We start from the raw sequence: 21,922 nt of genomic DNA, 5'->3' as shown, positions 1-21,922 counted from the left end.
CGCAGTGGCTCAAGCCTGTAATCCCAGCACTTTGGGAGGCCGAGGCGGGTGGATCATGAGGTCGAGAGATCGAGACCATCCTGGTCAACATGGTGAAACTCCGTCTCTACTAAAAATACAAAAAACTAGCTGGGCATGGTGGCTCGTGCCTGTAATCCCAGCTCCTCAGGAGGCTGAGGCAGGAGAATTGCCTGAACCCAGGAGGCGGAGGTTGCGGTGAGCCAAGATCGCGCCATTGCACTCCAGCCTGGGTAACAAGAGCAAAACTCCGTCTCAAAATAAAAATAAAAATAAAAAATAAAATATTTTATGTTTTTTAAAAAAGATATTTTAGTTCATTGAAAATATATTCATCACTTTCAAACTCTAGATTACATAGGATGTTCTATCATCTGTCTAGTATTAAAGACTCTTCCTGGAAATAAGAGGAAATCATTCAAAAAGGGTTAGTTTTTCCTCTGTCCTGAAGTAGTTCAGTTTTTATTGATGGTTGAAGATAAAATAATCTTTAAAAAAAGTTTCATCCACTTCTGGGCATGTCATGACAAATGGGCTTATCTGAAGCATTAGTTTGACTTTTTGTTGTTGTTGTTGGGATGGAGTCTCTCTGTGTTGCCCAGACTGGAGTGAAGTGGCGCAATATCAGCTCACTGCAACCTCTGCCTCCAGGGTTCAAGCAGTTCTGCCTCCCAAGTAGCTTGGACTGCAGGCGTCCACTAGCATGCCTGGCTAATTTTTGTATTTTTAATAGAGGTGGTGTTTCACCATGTTGGCCTGGGTGGTCTCCTGACCTCAAGTGATCCTCTCACCTAAGCCTCCCAAAGTGCTGGGAATTACAGGCATAAGCCACTGCACCCAGCCTGGTTTGACTTTCATTGGCACTTTTACTTCTTTTAAGTGCATGGAACTTGGCTGGGCGCGGTGGCTCAAGCCTGTAATGCCAGCACTTTGGGAGGCCGAGGTGGGTGGATCACGAGGTCAAGTGATCAGACCATCCTGATCAACATGGTGAAACCCCGTCTCTATTAAAAATACAAAAAATTATCTGGGCATGGTGGCGCGTGCCTGTAATCCCAGCTACTCAGGAGACTGAGGCAGGAGAATTGCCTGAACCCAGGAGGCGGAGGTTGCGGTGAGCTGAGATCGCGCCATTGCACTCCAGCCTGGGTAACAAGAGCGAAACTCCGTCTCAAAAAAAAAAAAAGTGCCGGGCGCGGTGGCTCACGCCTGTAATCCCAGCACTTTGGGAGGCCAAGGCGGGTGGATCACGAGGTCAAGAGATCGAGACCATCCTGGTCAACATGGTGAAACCCCGTCTCTACTAAAAATCCAAAAAATTAGCTGGGCATGGTGGCGCGTGCCTGTAATCCCAGCTACTCAGGAGTACTGAAACTCCTCCTCAAAAAAAAAACAAAACAAAACACCTCAATAAACAGAAAACACATTCTGGGCATGCAATTTTATTGAACTGGCAAGCACCTCTAGCACTTTTTCCACACTATAAATATGTTAATTAGGAATTATTTTGTTTCCTTTATCTTAATATTTTTTGGTTCATGCACTTTTTTTTTTTTTTGAGACCGAGTTTTGCTCTTGTTACCCAGGCTGGAGTGCAATGGCGCGATCTCGGCTCACCACAACCTCCGCCTCCCGGGTTCAGGCAATTCTCCTGCCTCAGCCTCCTGAGTAGCTGGGATTACAGGCACGCGCCACCATGCCCAGCTAATTTTTTGGATTTTTAGTAGAGACGGGGTTTCACCATGTTGACCAGGATGGTCTCGATCTCTTGACCTTGTGATCCACCCGCCTCGGCCTCCCAAAGTGCTGGGATTACAGGCTTGAGCCACCGCGCCCGGCTATTGAGGTGTTCTTAAATTCAGTCACCTTTACTACTAGCTATTGTCTTTATGGGTCCCTGACTGGCCTTGGTATAACTGTACTGCTAGGGGAATAGTTCTTGGAGAGTCATTTTATGTATTGGATTTTATTCTGATTTGTTTTCCTCTCTGAATGCTGGTTGTTGTTATTTGTTTTTTTCCATCTTAGGTGGTGGTCGACACGGCACAGATTGAAAATAAAGAAGCCTATGCCCCCCAGATAAGTTTAGAAGGCTGTAGAATCGTGGTTCAAGTCCCATCCACATGGTAATGTGCCTCTTAATTTAAACGGAGCCTAAGCACTGATAGACATTTGCACATCTTTGAAACGATGGTTTTGTTTTGAACAGTCCCTATGCTAGCTGACACGATGAGTCTTGCTGCATGTGCAGGTTTATGGGCAGCAGTGGTATGTTAGTGGCATGTGTCATGATCATTAGCCTGTGATGAGGAAGCCAAGAAGTCTGAAAAATGACCTCATTGACCATAATATAACTAAATGTTATATAATCTTGGATCATAATCAGCAGTATTATCTTTGTTACTCAGTCTACAGCTCATGGTCTGTCATTTTATCTAAGTTACACAGTATTCTCTAAAGCTAAGTAGAGAACATAGAATTTTTCCTCCTCTGTTCCAGCTACAACCCTGATGATCTTGAGCTCATGTTATGACACACCAGTGTCTTTGTTTGTTTATTTGTTTGTTTGTTTGAGAAGCAGTCTTGCTCTGTCGCCCAGGCTGAAGTGTAGTGGCATGATCTCAGCTCACTGCAACCTCCACCTCCCTGGTTAATGCACTCCCCCTACCTCAGCCTCCCCATTAGCTGGGATTACAGGTGCACGCCACCACGCCTAGCTAATTTCTTTGCATTTTTAGGAGAGATGGGGTTTCACATGAAACATGTTGGCCAGGCTGGTTTCGAACTCCTGACCTCAAGTGATCTGCTTGCCTTGACCTCCCAAAGTGCTATGAGCTGAGAGAGTGCCATTGCACTCCAGCAGGGCACGGTGGCTCATGCCTGTAATCCCAGCACTTTGGGAGGCCACAGCGGGTGGATCACGAGGTCAGGAGTTCAAGACCAGCCTGGCCAAGATGGTGAAACCTTGTCTCTACTAAAAAAATACAAAAAATTAGCCGGGCACGGTGACATGCCCTTATAATCCCAGCTACTCAGGAGGCTGAGGCAGAGAATTGCTTAAACCCGGAAGGTGAAGGTTGCAGTGAGCCAAGATTGCACCACTGCACTCCAGCCTGGGTGACAGAGCAAGACTCTGTCTCAAAAAAAGAAAGAAAGAGCCGGGCACAGTGGCTCACGCCTGTAATCCCAGCACTTTGCGAGGCCGAGGCGGGTGGGTCACGAGGTCAAGAGATCGAGACCATCCTGGTCAACATGGTGAAACCCCGTCTCTACTAAAAATACAAAAATTAGCTGGGCATGGTGGCGCGTGCCTGTAATCCCAGCTACTCAGGAGGCTGAGGCAGGAGAATTGCCTGAACCCAGGAGGCGGAGGTTGCAGTGAGCCGAGATCGCGCCATTGCACTCCAGCCTGGGTAACAAGAGCGAAACTCTGTCTCAAAAAAAAAAAAAAAAAAAAAGAAAGAAAATGTAATAGCTGGGTGTGATGACTCACACCTGTAATCCTAGCACTTTGGGAGGCCGAGGCAGGCTTTTGAGACTTACGTTTAGGAGGCCTGAGGTCAGGAGTTTGAGACCAGCCTGGCCAATGTGGTGAAACCTCATCTCTAAAAATACAAAAAATTTGCAGGGCATGGTGGCAGGTGCCTATAATCGCAGCTAATCAGGAGGCTGAGGCACAAGAATCGCTTGAACTGGGAGGTGGAGGTTTCAGTGAGCCAAGATCACACCACTGCATGCCAGCCTGGGAGATAGAGCAAAACTCAATCTCAAAAAAAAAAGAAAAGAAAATACATAGTTTCACCTAATATTTGGAGACAAAGTAAAGAAACCATATGAGGCTGGGTACGGTGGCTCATTCCTATAATCCAGCACTTTGGAAGGCTGAGGCAGGCAGATCACCTGAGGTCAGGAGTTCAAGACCAGCCTGGCCAACATGGTGAAACCCTGTTTCTACTAAACATACAAAAATTAGCGGCTTGTGATGGCATGCGCCTGTAATCTGAGCTACTTGCGAGGCTGAAGCAGGAGAATTGCTTGAGCACGGAAGACGGAGGTTGCAGTGAGCCGAGATTGTGCCACTGCACTCCAGCCTGGGGGACAGTGTGAGACTCCATCTCAAAAAAAAAAAAAAAAAAAAAAAAAAATCAAAACACCCGTATGGTGTAATTTTGCCCAGAATGTTGTTAAATTGTTTTAGAATAACAATACTAAGTATAGTGACAATACTAGTTTGAGCCAGCCTGTGAAAACAGACAAAGAGGTTGTTGAGTAGAGAGTAAGTACATTTCTGGAGGGCAGTTTAGTACATCATAAGCCCACCTTGGCCTCCCAGAGTGCTGGGATTACAGGCATGAGCCACCGCTCCCTGCCCTGAATTCTTAAATTTTTCCAGTTCGAGCTGTAATTGGAAAATGTTAAAACTTAATCAGAATTCTCATTTTGAAGGAAACACTTTGAACTTTTGGGTAGTTGGGTGAATATAAACAGCCCATGTGAAAATGACTAACACTTCAGTTTATTTTGAAAACTCTCTGTGGGGTTGATTTCCTTTGTAACTCATTGCATCCTCACGGAAAAGACCTTATAGACTGTGATTCCTTGCAGTCTCCCTCTGCTGGCTGCTTTTGGTAATTTTGCAAATTTTTATTTTTTTTTTGTTTCTTTCAAATTACAAAATACTGTATGTGCTTGTTGGGAAGAACACAAACAGAAATGATTGCTTTACTCCACCTGGATAAAAAGGATATTGTTAGCAAAGCAAGTCAATAATTTATTATATGCTGCCAGATAAGGTTTTTTCCGAAGTATACCTTGTTTTTAAACAATCATATTTTTTGTATTTAATCTATCCAATATCCATGCTTCGTTTCACCAAATATTTGCTGAATGCTTACTGTGTATCAGACACTGTTCTGGGCTCTGGGAATTTAATTATGAGCAAGATACACAGGGTCCTTGACCCTCATAAACCAACTTGAGAATAGAGAAGGGGGAGACAGCCTTTACATATAAGAGATAAGTTCAAACACAGGCAGGCGCATGATGGAAATGAGAGGAGAGTGCCATTGTATGAGAGAGAATAAGTGGGATAGAGTCTGGGGGGAGACTTTTAGACGGGAGTCAGTCTGGAAGGAACTCTGAGGATGTGACATTGGATTTGAGATGAGCCTGCCATGTGGAGAACAGATGGGGAACACACTCCAGGAAGAAGGAATGCCAGTGCAGCAGCCTCAGGTGTGATCTGGCATAGAAAGGAGATGTGCCAGGTGGTGGTGAAGATGGGAAGTTGTAGACATCAAGATTTGCAGGGCCTTTGAGGGAATTGGGTTTTTAATCTAAGAATAGGTAGAGGGTTTTAAGCAAGTCTTGGTGATTTGTCAACAGAATGGGTTTAGCATGGTTTTTTTTGTTTTTGTTTTGAGATGGAGTCTCGATCTGTCACCAGGCTGGAGTGCAGTAGCATGATCTCAGCTCACTACAGCCTCCGCCTCCCAGGTTCAAGTGATTCTTCTGCCTCAGCCCCCCAAGTAGCTGAGACTATAGGCACGCACCACCACACCCAACCAATTTTTGTATTTTTAGTAGAGGCAGGGTTTCACCATGTTGGCCAGGATGGTCTCGATTTCTTGACCTTGTGATCCGCCCGCCTCAGCCTCCCAAAGTGCTGAGAGTACAGTCATAAGCCACTGCACCCCTGATTTAGCTTCTTAAGGGCATTTTATTGATCAGCTTAAGACTGATAAATAAAGTAAAAATGCCAGTTTGTTGATTGTTGATTTTTCAGAAAGATAAATTATTATCACCAGGAGCTGTAGTACTTTTTTCTGCATGGCCAACAAATGCTCTCCTAGTGGGCAAACATGACAAGCCAAGTCACAACAAAAGCAAATGTGTTCTGATAATCAGTGATTCCAGGCAGAGAGAACCGGGTGCACTGAACCTTGGCCAGGCTCAGCTGCCAAAATTCTCTCTGAGGAGTCCAAGGTCTGGCTGAGTACTGGCAGAGCTTGTGTTGCTGCTCACCTTTTCCTGTGCTTCTGAGCCTGGCCAGCTCTCATTTCATTCTCTGATACATTTCTTCCCAAGTCAAAGTCATGTTAGGGAGTACTGCTACCTCCTTGGGTGACTTTGCAAGTGTTGAGTTCACCATTTAGCTCCCAGAGTGCCCAGGATCTGGCAAACATCATCTTCTTTTTTTTTTTTTTTTTTTTTTTTGAGACGGAGTTTCGCTCTTGTTACCCAGGCTGGAGTGCAATGGCACGATCTTGGCTCACCGCAACCTCCGCCTCCTGGGTTCAGGCAATTCTCCTGCCTCAGCCTCCTGAGTAGCTGGGATTACAGGCACGTGCCACCACGCCCAGCTAATTTTTTGTATTTTTAGTAGAGATGGGGTTTCACCATTTTGACCAGGATGGTCTCGATCTCTTGACCTCGTGATCCACCCGCCTTAGCCTCCCAAAGTGCTGGGATTACAGGCTTGAGCCACCGTGCCCGGCTCATCATCTTCTTAATAGACATCTGATGCTCAGTTTTCCCTCTCAAAAAAGGGCTCTGGGCCAAAGTGGCTCCCACATGTAATCCTAGTAATTTGGGAATCTGAGGAAGGAGGATCTCCTGAGTTCAGGACCAGCCTGGGCAACATAGTGAGACCCCACCTCTACAAAAAAAAAAAATTAAAAATTAGCTAGATGTGGTGGTACAAACCCGTAGTCCCAATTACTTGGGAGGCTGACATGGGAGGATCGCTTGAGCCCAGGAGGTCGAGGCTGCAGTGAGCTATGATCACACCACTGCACTCCAGCCTTGAGGATAGACTGGGACTCTGTCTTAAAAAAAAAGTGTCGGGGGGTCCTCTTGGTGGAGGTGCCTTGAATGGACAGTAGAGACCCAAATGATGTGAAGCAATTAGCCATACCAAGATCTTGGGCAAGAGAAGTTCAGGCAAAGGCAACAGCAAGAACAAAGGTCCTGAGGTATGGACAAACCCATTTAGGGAGCAAGAGAAGGCCTCATGGCTGGGACAAGGTCGAGGGCCTGGCACAGAGGGCTTTGAGGGCTGTGGTGAGGGTTTAGATGTTATCTCAGTCACGATGAGATGCCATTGAAGGGTTTTAAGCAGGGGAGTGATGTGCTCTGATTGGCACTACAGGAAGCTCACTCTTGGCTGCTGTGTGAAGGATGGGCCTTGGAGGTACAGGAGTAGAGAAAAAGACCAGGTGAGAGCTTGATCCTGAGATCCAGGAGTGGTGGTTTCCTGAAGCAGGGAGTTCATAAGCAAGGTGGTGAGAAGTGCTTAGATTCTGGATGTGTTTTAGAAGAGCTGTTGGGATTCGGTGATGGACTGCATGCAAGATGTGAGGGAACTAGAGAGGATGTGTAAGTTTTGGAGTAGCCAATTGTGTTGTTTACTTATTGGAGAAGTCCACGGGAATCAGTGTCTGAGCTAGCACAGACCCCACAGGTTAAGGGCTCCCCACTTCTGATGCCAACCACAAGTCCCAGGTTGTCACCCACCTTCTAATCAGTCGGCTATAAGTTAGGGGTTCCCATTACCTTCTCAGGTTTGATATTTTGCTGTAATGGCTCACAGAACTCAGTAAAACAGTTACATTTATGGTTTATCATAAAGGATATTATAGCAGATAAAGATTAACAGCCAGGTGAAGAGGTCTATAGCGTAAGGTGTGTGGGATGGGGTCCTAAGCCTCTATGCCCTTGCCAGGTGTGCCCCACACCCAGCACCTCAGTGTGTTTACCAGCGTGGAAGCTCTCAGAACCCCATGGTCTAAGGATTTTCATGCAGGCTTCGTCATATAAGCAAGTCATCTTGTTAGAACAAAAAACTCTGTCACCCAGGAAATCTCAAGGGTTTTAGGAGCTCTGTATCAGGAACTGGAGGCAGAAACCAATATATATTTCTGATATCACAAAATCTCAGACCCTTTTGCTTCCTCCTTCTCTTGTGGAGCAGTGAGTTCCAGTGTTCTCTCCATGTTCTTACAGTTACTGGATTTTTATTGGGTACCAGAAGTATATAAACGTTGTAACCTTTTCTATAAGACCTGCTTGAAAGACCTTTGCAGAGAAGTTCAGCCAATGCTAATGCAGTCTAATTTGTGCCTAGGTGTCTGAAAGAAGACCCTGCTACCATGTCCTTGCTGCAGAGAAGCCTTGATCCTGAGAAGACCTTGGGTCTGGTGGACGTGCTCTACACAGCTGTACTGGACCTAAACCGCTGGAGGGCTGGAAGGTTGGTGTATGTGCTGGTCACTTGAATTGTCTGTGGTTTGCATTTAGATGCATACAGGGACAGTGTGACCATGCACAATTTTGTGTGTGCTTGTGTCACTGATAGTATGTGGTATTGTAAATAAGGCAATAGGTTTTTAATTATTCTGAAAGCAAAAGTTACCTTTCTAGTAACTTTTGTTTTCAGAATAATTAAAAACCTGCAGAAAAGTGGCAAGAATAATACAAAGAACTGCTTCATGCTCTGTACCCAGATTCCCCAATTTGCTAACATTTTTGCCTTCCTTTATTTTGTCATTTGAGAGGAAGTCCATCAAGAGGACTTTTAACTGAACTCAGATTCTCCTTCTGAATTAAGAACAGAGAAATGTTTAGAAAATTTACTTATGTCTTTTAGAATTTTTTTTCTTTTTCAATCAGTTCTTTCAGGTTGCTCTCAGCCCCTGTCCTCCAGACACAAAGCTAGCCTCTGAGTTGCATCCCCGCAGCTAGCCATGCTTTCCCCTCCTGTGCCATCATCAGAGGGTTTCACTCAGTCACTCTCCTCAGGACAGAATCCTAGCAGAGCTTCCACAGTCCTGTGTTAGACACTAGATTTCATACTCTCCAAAGCCCTGGGTATTCATTTATCCACAAAATAAGTGAACCTGATAACAACCAGGGAGATTTTTCTTGCTCTCAATGCCATTCTTTTTTTTTTTTCTCAATGCCATTCTTAAATACAAAGAGGTCCATTTCATTATTTTATATATTTATCTTTTATTTCTTTAAATTTCTGTTTAAATAGGGAGCAAGCTTTACCCTGTATACAGATCCAGCTGCAAAGGGAGATCTGTGATTTTGGGAACCAGGCTGACCTGCCTTCTGGAAATGGAAACAAATCTTCAGGGGGCCTGCAGAAGACATTCTCCAAACTGACATCCCGGTTCACCAAGAAAGCTTCATGTACCAGCTCCAGCAACAGCACAAATTATTCCATCCAAAATACCCCTTCCAAAAACATCTTCATAGCTGGATGTTCAGAAGAGAAGGCCAAAATACCTGGCAATATTGATACAAGGTTACAAAGCATTTTGAACATTGGTAATTTCCCCAGGACTACAGACCCTTCACAGTCAGCTCAGAATTCCAGTAATACAGTGGCCAATGGCTTTCTCATGGAGAGGCGTGAGAACTTCCTGCATGGAGATGATGGCAAGGACGAGAAGGGTATGAACTTACCAACTGATCAGGAAATGCAAGAGGTGATAGATTTTCTCTCAGGCTTTAACATGGGCCAGTCACATCAGGGCTCTCCATTGGTGACAAGGCGTAATTCTGCTGCCACAACCATCATGACTGAGCAGAAGGCAGGAGCCATGCAGCCACAGCAGCCGTCACTGCCTGTGCCCCCTCCACCACGGCCACCCCAGGCTGGGGCACATACACCTCTGACACCCCAGCCAGGACTGGCACCTCAGCAGCAGTCCCCAAAGCAGCAACAACCTCAAGTTCAATACTACCAACACCTACTCCAGCCCATTGGACCGCAGCAGCCCCAGCCCCCGCACCAGCCTCGGGCACCTGGGAAATGGGTACCTGGTTCATCCCAGCAGCCAGCGCAGACGGTTGGAGCAGGTCTGTCTCCTCTTGGTCAGTGGCCTGGCATATCTGATCTCAGTTCTGACTTGTACAGCTTGGGTCTGGTGAGCAGCTATATGGATAATGTGATGTCGGAGGTTTTGGGACAGAAGCCACAGGGACCTAGGAATAACACCTGGCCAAACCGTGACCAAAGTGATGGAGTCTTTGGAATGCTGGGAGAGATTCTCCCTTTCGATCCTGCAGGTATGTGATGCCTCCCACCCATTGCCCAGTGTCAACAGCAAACACAGCTTCTGAGGTCTTCGTAGGGCCTGTCTACTGCAGCCTTACTTGTGAAGGTGAAATCACTTAATCCCCCTTTACAACCTTTTCATACTGTGGAGGCAAGTATGGGACAGATCTATCAAGAGTGGGAAACAATGGTGAGGAAGGAGCTGAGAATGTGAGTGGTCTATTTTTCTTACTTTATAGAGAACAGAATTGAGGCTAAGAGAGGTTACTTGAATAGCTCAAAGTCCCGTAGTTCAAGTGGGCTCCAATCTAGGCCAGCCCACTCCTGGAAGCCAACGTGAACAGCCCTTTTTGGGGTGCTTTTTCTTGACTGTATAACCTGTTCTTTGGGATGCTTTTTTTTTTTGCCTAAACTCTTGGGCCTATGAAAGGTGGCAGACACCCTTTTTGCCTTTATAGAATACAGCTTCTCCTGGCCTAAACAATGAAAATACTACCATAGTCATCTTAAGAAACTAGAGAAGGAATTTACAAACAACAAACTAGGAGGAGGAATTAAGGGGGAAAAGCCAAAAATAAGGAAATTAAAAAGAAAAATATAGTAGCAATTGCAAATAACTCTAAAAGAAGGATCTTTGGAAGACCAATAAAATGTCTAAGCCAATTTATTCTAAGCCTGATTAACAGACAACAGAGAGAAACAAAATTAGGGAATATAAAGGACACATGGCCGGCTCACGCATGTAATCCCTGCACTTTGGGAGGCTGAGGCTGGCAGATCACGAGCTCAGGAGATCAAAACCATCCTGGCTAACATGGTGAAACCCTGTCTCTACTAAAAACACAAAAATTAGCTGGGCGTGGTGGTGTGCACCTGTAGTCCCAGCTACTTGGAAGGCTGAGGCAGGAGAATCGCTTGAACCCAGAAGGCAGAGGTTGCAGTGAGCCGAGATCACACACTGCACTCCAGCCTGGGCAACAGAGCAAGACTCCATCTCAGAAAAAAAAGAAAAGATGCATTAAAAACACTTCAGTGGCTCATGCTTATAATCCCAGCACTTTGAGAGGCCGAGGCGGGAGGATCACTTGCAGCCAGGAGTTTGAGACAAGCCTGGTCAGCCTCACAGAACCCCCATCTCTACTAAAATTTAAACAAAAAGTTAGCTGATTGTGGTGGTGCTTGGGAAGCTGAGGCAGTAGCATCTCTTGAGCCCAGGATTTTTTTTTTTTTTTTTTGAGACGGAGTTTCGCTCTTGTTACCCAGGCTGGAGTGCAATGGCGTGATCTCGGCTCACCGCAACCTCCGCCTCCTGGGTTCAGGCAATTCTCCTGCCTCAGCCTCCTGAGTAGCTGGAATTACAGGCACGTGCCACCATGCCCAGCTAATTTTTTGTATTTTTAGTAGAGACGGGGTTTCACCATGTTGACCAGGATGGTCTCGATCTCTCGACCTCGTGATCCACCCGCCTCGGCCTCCCAAAGTGCTGGGATTACAGGCTTGAGCCACCGCACCCGGTGAGCCCAGGATTTTGAGGCTGAAGTGAGCTATGATCATGTCACTATACCCCAGCCTGGACAACAGAGAGAGATCCTGTCTCAAAAAAAAAAAAAAAAAGCACCTTAAAACTTTACCATGTGAGACTTAATAGCAATACATTTTAAAATTCAGCAGGTGTATTCTTTCCTAGTAAAATAGGCATTACAGCCAGGCACGGTGACTCAAGCCTGTAATCCCAGCACTTTGGGAGGCCGAGGCGGGTGGATCACGAGGTCAAGAGATGGAGACCATCCAGGTCAACATGGTGAAACCCCGTCTCTACTAAAATACAAAAAATTAGCTGGGCATGGTGGCGTGTGCCTGTAATCCCAGCTACTCAGGAGGCTGAGGCAGGAGAATTGCCTGAACCCAGGAGGCGGAGGTTGCGGTCAGCCGAGATCGTGCCATTGCACTCCAGCCTGGGTAACAAGAGCGAAACTCCGTCTCAAAAAAAAAAAAAAAAAAAAATAGGCATTACAAAATTATACCAAGAAGTGGAAAACCTGGGCAGGCACGGTGTCCTACACCGGTAATTCCAGCACTTTGGAAGACTGAGGTAGGTGGATTACATGAAGCCAAGAGTTCAAGACAAGCCTGGCCAACATAGTGAGACACCCCCCCCCCCATCTCTACAAAAAATAAAAAATTAGCCAGGTGTGGTGGCACATGCCTGTAGTCCCAGCTCCTCGGGAGGCTGAGGTGGGAAGATTGCTTGAGCCCAGGAGGTTGAGGCTGCAGTGTTCCAGCCTGGGCAATAAAGCGAGACTCTGTCTTTAAAAAATAAGCAAATAGGCTGGGCACAGTGGCTTATGCCTATAATCCCAGCACTTTGGGAGGCCGAGGCGGGTGAATCATGAGGTCAAGAGATTGAGAACATCCCTGCCATGGTGAAATCCCGTGTCTTCTAAAATACAAAAAAAAAAAAAAATTGGCCGGGTGTGGTGGTGCGTGCCTGTAGTCCCAGCTACTCAGGAGGCTGAGGCAGGAGAATCACTTGAACCCAGGAGACAGAGATTGCAGTGAGCTGAGATTATGCTACTGCACTCCAGCCTGGCAAAGGAGGAAGGCTCCATCTCAAAAAAAAAAAAAAAAAAAAGGCTGGGGAGGCCGAGGCGGGTGGATCACGAGATCAAGAGATCGAGACCATCCTGGTCAACATGGTGAAACCTGTCTCTACTAAAAATACAAAAATTAGCTGGGCATGGTGGCGCATGCCTGTAATCTCAGCTACTCAGGAGGCTGAGGCAGGAGAATTGCCTGAACCCAGGAGGTGGAGGTTGCGGTGAGCCGAGATCGCGCCATTGCACTCCAGCCTGGGTAACAAGAGCGAAAACTCCGTCTCAAAAAAAAAAAAAATCAAAAGTAAGTAAAGACTATCTACCAAAAGCTAAAATAGTGCCTTATATAATGAAACAAAAATCATTTTAGTTAATATCAGGACTCAGAAAAGGGCAACTGTTATCACCTGTAGCATGTAACTTTGTCTTAGACTTGACAGCAAACACAGTAAGACAAAAAACAAGTGAAATAAGCGGTTTAAGCTTTGGAAAATGATAGATTAAGCAGAACATCTTTTTGGTGATAACAGAATTGAAATCCCACTCCCCCCAAAAATTTCTAAAATTAGCAAGAGAATTTGGTAACATACAAACTTTTTTCTCTAATTAATTTAGCAAAAGGCATACAGAAGTAGAAAATATATCTCATTCACAGGGAGTACTATGAAATGTTAACAGATAAGTATAGCAAATATTTTTACAAGTAAATCACCACGAGAAGAGGAGATTCCTTGCTGAAATACCTGAGCACTAATCATTATGGGAAGGAAGTTTATGCTGGGGTTAACACTCCATTTTTTTTTTGAGACAGAGTCTCGCTCTGTCGCCCAGGCTTGGAGTGCAGTGTTGCGATCCCCACTCACTGCAACCTCTGCCTCCTGGGCTCAGGTGATTCTCCTGCCTCAGCCTCCTGAGTAGCTGGGACTACAGGTGCGTACCAGCACACCCGGCTAATTTTTATATTTTTTGTAGAGATGGAGTTTTGCCATGTTGGACAGGCTGATCTTGACCGCCTGACCTCAAGTGATCCCACCCACTTCAGCCTCCTAAAGTGCTGGGATTACAGGTGTGAGGCACTGTGCCCAGCCATTGTTCGTGTCTTCTGAAAATTGTTTATGCCACTGCTCCTGCTGTCTACTGCTTGCTCCCCTTGGGTGGATGGATGTAGGAAACCCTTGTGCCTACAGCCCTCAGCCACAAGAAGGGTAAACACCTCCACCCTGCTAAGAAACAACAAGGCCATTGGCTGCCACCCACTAGTGTGGGCACAGTGTGTTTTCCCAGTTGGTCATAAATGATCTGTACATTTTTTTTACTGTCTTGTGAAACTAAATCCAGAATATAAACGGTATTTTTCAGAATTTTGTCATATTTGAGGCCAGGCACAGTGGCTCACACCTGTAGTCTCGGCACTTTGAGAGGCTGAGGCTGGCAGATTGCTTGAGGCCAAGAGTTCAAGACCAGCCTAGCCAACATGGCGAAATCCTGTCTCTACCAAAAATAAAAAGAATTAGCCAGGTGGCCCAGGTGCATTGGCTTACACCTGTAATCGCAGCACTTCAGGAGGCCAAGGTGTGCAGATCACCTGAAGTCAAGGAGTTCACCTGGCCAACATGGTGAAACCTTGTCTCTACTAAAAATACAAAAATATTAGCCAGGCATGGTGGCACGTGCCTGTAATCCCAGCTACTCGGGAGGCTGAGGCAGGAGAATCTCTTGAACCTGAGATGGAGGTTGCAGTAAGCCAGGAACGTGCCATTACACTCCAGCCTGGGCAGCTAAGAGAGATTCCATTTTTAAAAAAAATTAGGCTGGGCGCGGTGGCTCAAGTCTGTAATCCCAGCACTTTGGGAGGCCGAGGCGGGTGGATCACGAGGTCAAGAGATCGAGACCAACCTGGTCAACATGGTGAAACCCCGTCTCTACCAAAAATACAAAAAATCAGCTGGACATGGTGGTGCATGCCTGTAATCCCAGCTACTCGGGAGGCTGAGGCAGGAGAATTGCCTGAACCCAGGAGACTGAGGCAGGAGAATTGCCTGAACCCAGGAGGCGGAGGTTGCGGTGAGCCAAGATCGCGCCATTGCACTCCAGCCTGGGTAACAAGAGGGAAACTCTGTCTCAAAAAAAAAAAAATTAACCAGGCATAGTGGCACACACCTGTAGTCCCACCCACTTGGGAGGCTTAGGCACAAGAATTACTTGAACCTGGGAGGCAGAGGTTGCAATGAGCTGAGATTGTGCCACTGCACTTCAGCCTGGACAACAGAGTGAGACCCTGTCACTAAACTTTTTTTTTTTTTTTTTTTTTCCCTGAGACAGACCCTCACTCTATCTCCAGGTGCCAGGCTGGAGTGCAGTGGCGTGATCTCAGCTCACTGCAGCCTCTACCTCCCGGGTTCAAGCAATTCTTCTGCCTCAGCCTCAAGAGTAGCTGGGACTACAGGCGCACCCCACCACACCCGACTAATTTTTGTATTTTTAGTAGAGACGGCGTTTCACTATGTTGGCCGGAATAGTCTTGATCTCTTGAGACTGTGATCCTCCCATTTCAGCCTCCCAAAGTGCTGGGATTACAGGCATGAGGCACCGTGCCCAGCCTCAAAACAAATTTTTTAAATAAGAATGTTACCATATTTGATCTCTGAGTCCTGTGCACCTCTTAGGTTTTTAAGACTACAAATCCTACTGTTTTCCTTCTGTGTGTTCCTTTCTGCCCCTGAGGTCCATGGTATAGCTTTCTACAGACCCTGCCCAGAGGGCATAAGGTCTGCATAGCCCTTAATGCAGATTAAGGAGGGGTACTTCTCTGGACAGAATTAGAGAGGGCGCCATCTACTGCCCCTGTCTGGATAGACAAATTCAGTACGGGTTGGGGGTCAGAAGACAGGACAGCTAGACTGAGATCATCTTGTTACAGTGCTCTAAGAACAAGCTGATAATGGGATTGTCCCCTTGTAGCCTCCCTAACTTTAAGCTAAAATATGCATTGCTGAGTCATATTTGATTTGCGATTCATATACGCTTTCCTGCCATATGTTTTTGTTTGACACTTTATCTAAACGCCACCTGTGCTTTTCTCTCGTTTGTACTGCCTGCATATCCCATTTAGCACTGCCAGTATGTTTCCAGCCACCTCTTTTTTTTTTTTTTTTTTTGGGGGGGGGGACAGAGTTTCACTCTTGTTACCCAGGCTGGGGTGCAATGGCGTGATCTTGGCTCCCTGCAACCTCCGCCTCCTGGGTTCAGGCAATTCTCCTGCCTCAGCCTCCTGAGTAGCTGGGATTACAGGCACGCACCACCATGCCCAGCTAATTTTTTGTATTTTTTTAGTAGAGACGGGGTTTCACCATGTTGACCAGGATGATCTTGATCTCTTGACCTCATGATCCGTCCGCCTCGGCCTCCCAAAGTGCTGGGATTACAGGCTTGAGCCACCGCACCCGGCCCTCCAGCCACCTCTTAAAGCATTCTGAAGTTTCATTTTATTCTTTGCCACACTTAGGATGTTCACATGGAATGAGCAAGTCTCCTGTCCAATAGCCAGGAAAATACTAAATCAAACTTTGGCTCAAGTGGGAACAGCATATATCCTCTATCTGGCTGACCCCAGTGCTTTGATGCTTTGTTAACTTTCAGGTTATCGGTTGTCCAAAGTCATCTGATTTTCTAAGTTGTTGGCTAATGACTCAAGGTAGTGAGCACCAAGACACTGGACTTTTTTTTAAAAAAGAGACAGGGTCTCGCTATGTTGCCCAGGCTGGAGTGCAATGGCTGTTCACAGGCGTGATCCCACTACCGATCAGCATGGGAGTTTTGACCTACTTCGTTTCCGACCTGGGCCGGTTCACCCCTCCTTAGGCAAGCTGGTGGTCCCCAGCTTCCAGGAGGTCACCATATTGATGCTGAACTTAGTGCGGACACCCAACCAGCATAGCGCACTACAGCCCAGAACTCCTGGACTCAAGATCCTCCAGCCTCAGCCTCCTGAATAGCTGGGACTACAGACACGTGCCACCGCGCCTGGCGGCTGGACTTTTTTTTTTTTAAGATAGGGTCTGGCGCTGTCTCTCAGACTGGAGTGCAATGGTGCAGTCTTGGCTCACTGCAGCCTCTACCTCCTGGGCTCAAGTGATCCTCTCACCTTAGCCTCCCAAGTAGCTGTGACTACAGGTGCATGCCCCCACACCCAGCTGATTTTTTTTTTGAGACAGAGTCTCATTCTGTTGCCCAGGCTGAAGGGCAGTGGCACAATCTCAGCTCACTGCAACCTCTGCCACCTGGGTTCAAGCAGTTCTCCTGCCTCAGCCTCCCAAGTAGCTGGGATTACAGGTGCCTGTCACTGCAACCAGCTAATTTTTGTATTTTTAGTGGAGACAGGGTTTCACCATGTTGGCCAGTCTGGTCTTGAACTCCTGACTTCGTGATCTACCTGCCTCAGCCTCCCAAAGTGCTGGGATTACAGGCATGAGCCACCATGCCCGGCCCACACCCTGCTAATTTTTGTAGAGATGGGGTTTCGCCATGTTGGCCAGGCTAGTCTCGAACTTCTAGGCTCAAGCGACCTACCTAACTCAGGCTCCCAAACTGTTAGGATTATAGGAGTGAGCCACTGCAGCTAGCTGATGCTGGAAACTTTTTTTTTTTTTTTTTTTTTTGAGATGGAGTCTTGCTCTATCACCCAGCCTGGAGTGCAGTGGCTCACTGCAACCTCTGCCTCCCAGGTTCAAGTGATTTTCCTGCCTCAGCCTCCCGAGGAGCTGGGATTACAGGCACCTGCCACAACATCTGGCTAATTTTTGTATTTTTAGTAGAGATGGGGTTTCATCATGTTGGCTAGGCTGGTTTTGAACTCCTGACCTTGTGATCTGCCCACCTCGGCCTCCGAAAGTGCTGAGGCGTGAGTCACCGTGTCTGGCCAAAATTTTTTAAGTAATTAGTATTTGTCTTAGTCATGGGTAAATGAAACTATTTTTCTCTCTGTTTTGTTTCTTTCACACTTAGCCTGCCTCTGTCCTAGGCATAGTCCTTCCTGACTGCCCCAGCAGACACTGTACCCCAGCCTCAGCCCTAGGTGCTGCAAGTCCCATCTCCCCACAGCAGGGTGCTGGGTACAGCCTGCAGCCCACACTGTGGGGCACAAGCCTAGCAGCTCCTCACTACCTTTTATTGTATGTGTGACCAGCATGTCAACAGAGCGTAAGCAAGGACTAAGAGGCCGGTTTGTCCCCAAACCCTGTTTGTTCCTTTGTTCCAATGCAGTGGGGTCAGACCCAGAGTTTGCACGCTACGTGGCAGGAGTGAGCCAGGCAATGCAGCAGAAGCGGCAGGCCCAGCATGGTCGCCGGCCAGGCAATCCCCGGGGCAACTGGCCACCTATGGATGACACCCATCGGACGTGGCCTTTCCCCGAGTTCTTCACAGAAGGGTGAGTGCTGGCTACTCCAGGGAAGCCAAATTTGAGACCCAGGTGTCCCTGGTCGAGGGGGTGGGTGCTGTGCATTCTCTTCAGGCAGTTCAATTCCACGCCCCCCAAGTGAGAGAGTGACAAGGGATTAAATCTTTAGGGGTCAGAGTCATATGGCTGTTAGATGTCACCTGGTGTGATGTATCCCGGTGAACATGCCATTGGTATACATTCATGATTTTCAAAACAGACTCTTAGCCCTAGACAAGGCTCTTACATGATGGTGCTTGTGAGTTAAATGTTTTATACTGAAATGAGCGTGGCTGTGAAGCCCACATGATTTATGGAATGCTGTCATATCCTACAAAAAGCAAAGGTGTATGGTTCAGATTCTAGTATATGGAGAGAATTGTGAATTTTTATCATAAAGATAACTGGGGATTTTTTTTCACATCCATATTGCTACCTGGTTAATAAATCTGGATGACTAAAGACCATCTCAACTTTTTGTTTTTTACTTGTTAATGATTTTTTTTTTTAACCTTTTTTTTTTTTTTTGAGATGGAGTCTTGCTCTGTAGCCCAGGCTGGAGTGCAGTGACGCGATCTCAGCTCACTGCAACCTCCACCTCCCAGGTCCCGGTGCAAGCAATTCTCTACCTCAGCCTCCCAAGTAGCTGGGATTACAGGCACAAGCCACCCCTAGATAATTTTTGTATTTTTTAGTAGAGACGGTGTTTCACCATGTTGGCCAGTCTGGTTTTGAACTCCTGACTTGTGATCCGCCTGCCTCAGCCTCCCAAAGTGCTGGGATTATAGGCATGTGCCACTGCACCCAGCTTTTTTTTTTTTTTTTTTAACTTTTAAAATGTTTTTTCCTTCAACTTTTATTTTAAGTTCAGGGGTATATGTGCAGGATATACAAGTTTGTTGCAAAAGTAACTGTGTGCCATGGTGGTTTTCTGCACAGATCATCCTATCACCTAGGTATTAAGCCCAACATCCTTTACCTATTGTTCCTGTTGCTCTTCCTCCCTTGTTTTTTCTAAAACAAATTTCATATACAAACTATAGGCTTTTTAGAGGAATAAAGGGAAGTGATGAATATGTATTACTTTTGAAATAAGGCAAAGGAGGAAAACCTCACATTTTAAGAAGGGAGAGACAAGAGACCACTATTTGGTTATGGGATGAGTGCAGGGTAAGGACTGTCCTTTGAGGGTGGGGTGGAGGGTGATAGGGCTGCAGGAGGCCCTAGCCCAGCTTCTCTCTCTGGCTTTCAGGGATGGCCTGCACGGTGGCTGGTCAGGTGCTCAGGGAGACTCCGCCAGCTCGAGTGATGAGACGTCCTCAGCCAATGGGGACAGCTTGTTCTCCATGTTTTCAGGGCCTGACCTTGTTGCTGCTGTCAAGCAGAGAAGGTATGAAGGGATTTCTAAACCAAGGTGGGGAGAGAGGGGCATGTGATTGCAACCCATCGCTCACTCCCTGGGAAAGCCAGGAGCCCAGTCACCCCCAGTCTCCCTGTGTGAGTGGGGAGGGGCTCTTCCCACAATGCCTGGCTGGAGTCTCTAAAGAGCACCTGCAGGAAGTGGTTTCCACAAGGAAGAGCTGGCCTCATCTTGCGCGGCCTCTGGGGCCACCACTGTGACAGGCAAGGGAGGATTTGAGAGACAGGGGTGGCCCTTTCTGTGGGAAGAGCAGGCCCTTGGTTACAAGTTCTAATCTGGACTCACCAACAGGCTCTGCAACCCCAGACAAGAGGCTGTCCCTCTCTGACCATTAGTCTCTTTATTAAAAGATGGACAGGCCGGGCGCAGTGGCTCATGCCTGTAATCCCAGCACTTTGGGAGGCCAAGTCGGGCAGATGACGAGGTCAAGACTATCCTGGCCAACATGGTGCAACCCGGTCTCTACTAAAAAATACAAAAATAAGCTAGGCGTGGTGGCCCGTGCCTGTAGTCCAGCTACTCGGGAGGCTGAGGCAGGATAATTGCTTGAACCCAGGAGGTGGATGTTGCAGTGAGCTGAGATCTCACCACTGCACTCCAGCCTGGCACCTGGTGACAGAGTGAGACTCTGTCTCAAAAAAAAAAAAAAAAAAAAAAACTGATGAACCAAATGACTTCTGGATGGCATTTCAAAGTTGGAAAAAAGTAGTAATGTAGCATATTCAGACCTAAGAAGGTTTTCAAAAGTAGTCACAAAAATTAAAATGGGCTCTGAACTAAGAGGAGAGTTTGGTTAGAAATAAGTAGAGAAACTGCTGTGGATATGAGAAAGCAAGGTCAGGTCGGGGTGACAGACTGAGGGCCATGGGTGGGAGTGGAGGGTATGCAGGCCTCCCAGGCACTTGAAGCCATGCTGTGGAGCAGAACAGGAGGCCGGGTTACATGGTCCTTGCAGGACAGGACAGGCTGCATCAGATAGGCAGTGGGGAGCAGGCAGGTGAAGACAGAAGGGTACTTGCACAGAAGAGTAGTGGGGGTGGTGGCAGTGACCAATCACTAGCACACATTCAGCTATTTTCTGTCCACATTTGCAGTCCCAGCTACTCAGGAGGCTGAGGTGGGAAAATCACTTGAGCCTGGAAACCTGAGACTGCAGTGAGCTGTGTTTGTGCCACTCTAGCCTGGGCAGCAGAGTGAGACAGTGTCTCAAAAAACAAAAAGTCATGTCAGGTTAGGTTAGGTGCTTTGAAGGAAAATAAAACAGGGTTTGAGGGTTGTAAATGCAGAGAATGGGTGGATGTTCTATTTTCAGAACTAAGTGAGGCTTCTGATAATCGCTGAACAAAGTGCAGCAGCAACTGGTGGGGAATTAGCAGTGGGGTATGGGTGAGGTGGGAAGAGTCAAGGATAACACACAAGTTTTCTGCCTGAGCTTCTGTGAAGGGTGCCATGAACTAAGGTAGGAAGCCTGCAGGAGGAGCAAGTTGAGCCAGGGGGTGGAGTTTGAGACCTCCCTTTCAGACATATGACTGATTCGACTTCTAAGTCACGTCTGGCACCATCTCTGCAGAGACTGTTGTCTGCATGCGGGAGTGCTGGCTCTGATGTGGTCCCATCCTGCCTTTTTCATTCAACCTTGTAACAAACTTTTTCATGTGATTAGTAAAACAAATGGGTTTTAAGTCACATATCCTTAGTGCTTGGAAACAGTATCTCTTAAATAAATTAACCAAAAGCCGGCCAGGCTCACGCCTGTAATCTTGGCACTTTGGGAGGCTGATGCAGGCAGATCACCTGAGGTCGAGTTGGAGACCATTCTGGCCAACATGGTGAAACCCCATCTCTACTAAAAATAAAAAATTAGCTGGGTATGGTGGTGCACACCTATAATCGCAGCTACTCAGGAGGCTGAGACATAAGAATCACTTGAACCTGAGAGATGGAGGTTGCAGTAAGCTGAGATGAAGTGACTGCACTCCAGCCTAGGAAACAGAGTGAGACTCTGTCTCAAAAAATAAAAACTAAAAAAAAAAAAAAAAAAAAGAAGAAGGTGGACTCAGCAGCTGGGAAAAACCAGTGCCTGTCTTTGCCTGCCACCCCCATACCCAGTTCCTCTGACTGGCCGTGCAGGAGCGCATTGTTCAATGCCGGCTCCCCTTAGTCCCCTTTACACCATGGACCCAGGCAGGCCTCCTCCCCTCCTAGAACTAGGGCCTAGAGATGCTGGAACCTAGCACTCTTGTGGCCCCTGAAGGTGGACTGGGCAGGAAACCAGGTAATCACTGCCCTGAGCTCTTGGTTCTTTCAGGAAACATAGCAGCGGAGAGCAGGACACCAGCATGCTGCCCTCACCACCTCTTCTCACCACAGTGGAAGATGTGAACCAG

The 21,922-nt window shown here is 47.0% G+C and overlaps 1 protein-coding gene across 4 annotated transcripts in view; it reads left to right on the top strand.

The window, feature by feature from the left end:
• Window positions 1–21,922, top strand: part of GARRE1 (granule associated Rac and RHOG effector 1) — a 104,309-nt gene that overhangs the window by 75,616 nt on the left and 6,771 nt on the right. For all 4 annotated transcript variants that reach the window (XM_039465597.2, XM_074386574.1, XM_003937330.4 and 1 more), the window contains exons 8-13: window positions 2,047–2,144; window positions 8,144–8,269; window positions 9,056–10,095; window positions 17,941–18,106; window positions 19,368–19,505; window positions 21,844–21,922. In XM_039465597.2, coding sequence (XP_039321531.1) covers window positions 2,047–2,144; window positions 8,144–8,269; window positions 9,056–10,095; window positions 17,941–18,106; window positions 19,368–19,505; window positions 21,844–21,922 — 1,647 coding nt within the window. The remainder of the gene's footprint in view (window positions 1–2,046; window positions 2,145–8,143; window positions 8,270–9,055; window positions 10,096–17,940; window positions 18,107–19,367; window positions 19,506–21,843) is intronic.

This window comes from Saimiri boliviensis, chromosome 14 (genome assembly GCF_048565385.1).
Source record: "Saimiri boliviensis isolate mSaiBol1 chromosome 14, mSaiBol1.pri, whole genome shotgun sequence".
Classification (NCBI taxonomy): domain Eukaryota; kingdom Metazoa; phylum Chordata; class Mammalia; order Primates; family Cebidae; genus Saimiri; species Saimiri boliviensis.
The sequence above is the reverse complement of the archived record's forward strand: the minus strand, read 5'-3'. Positions and strand labels throughout refer to the sequence as shown.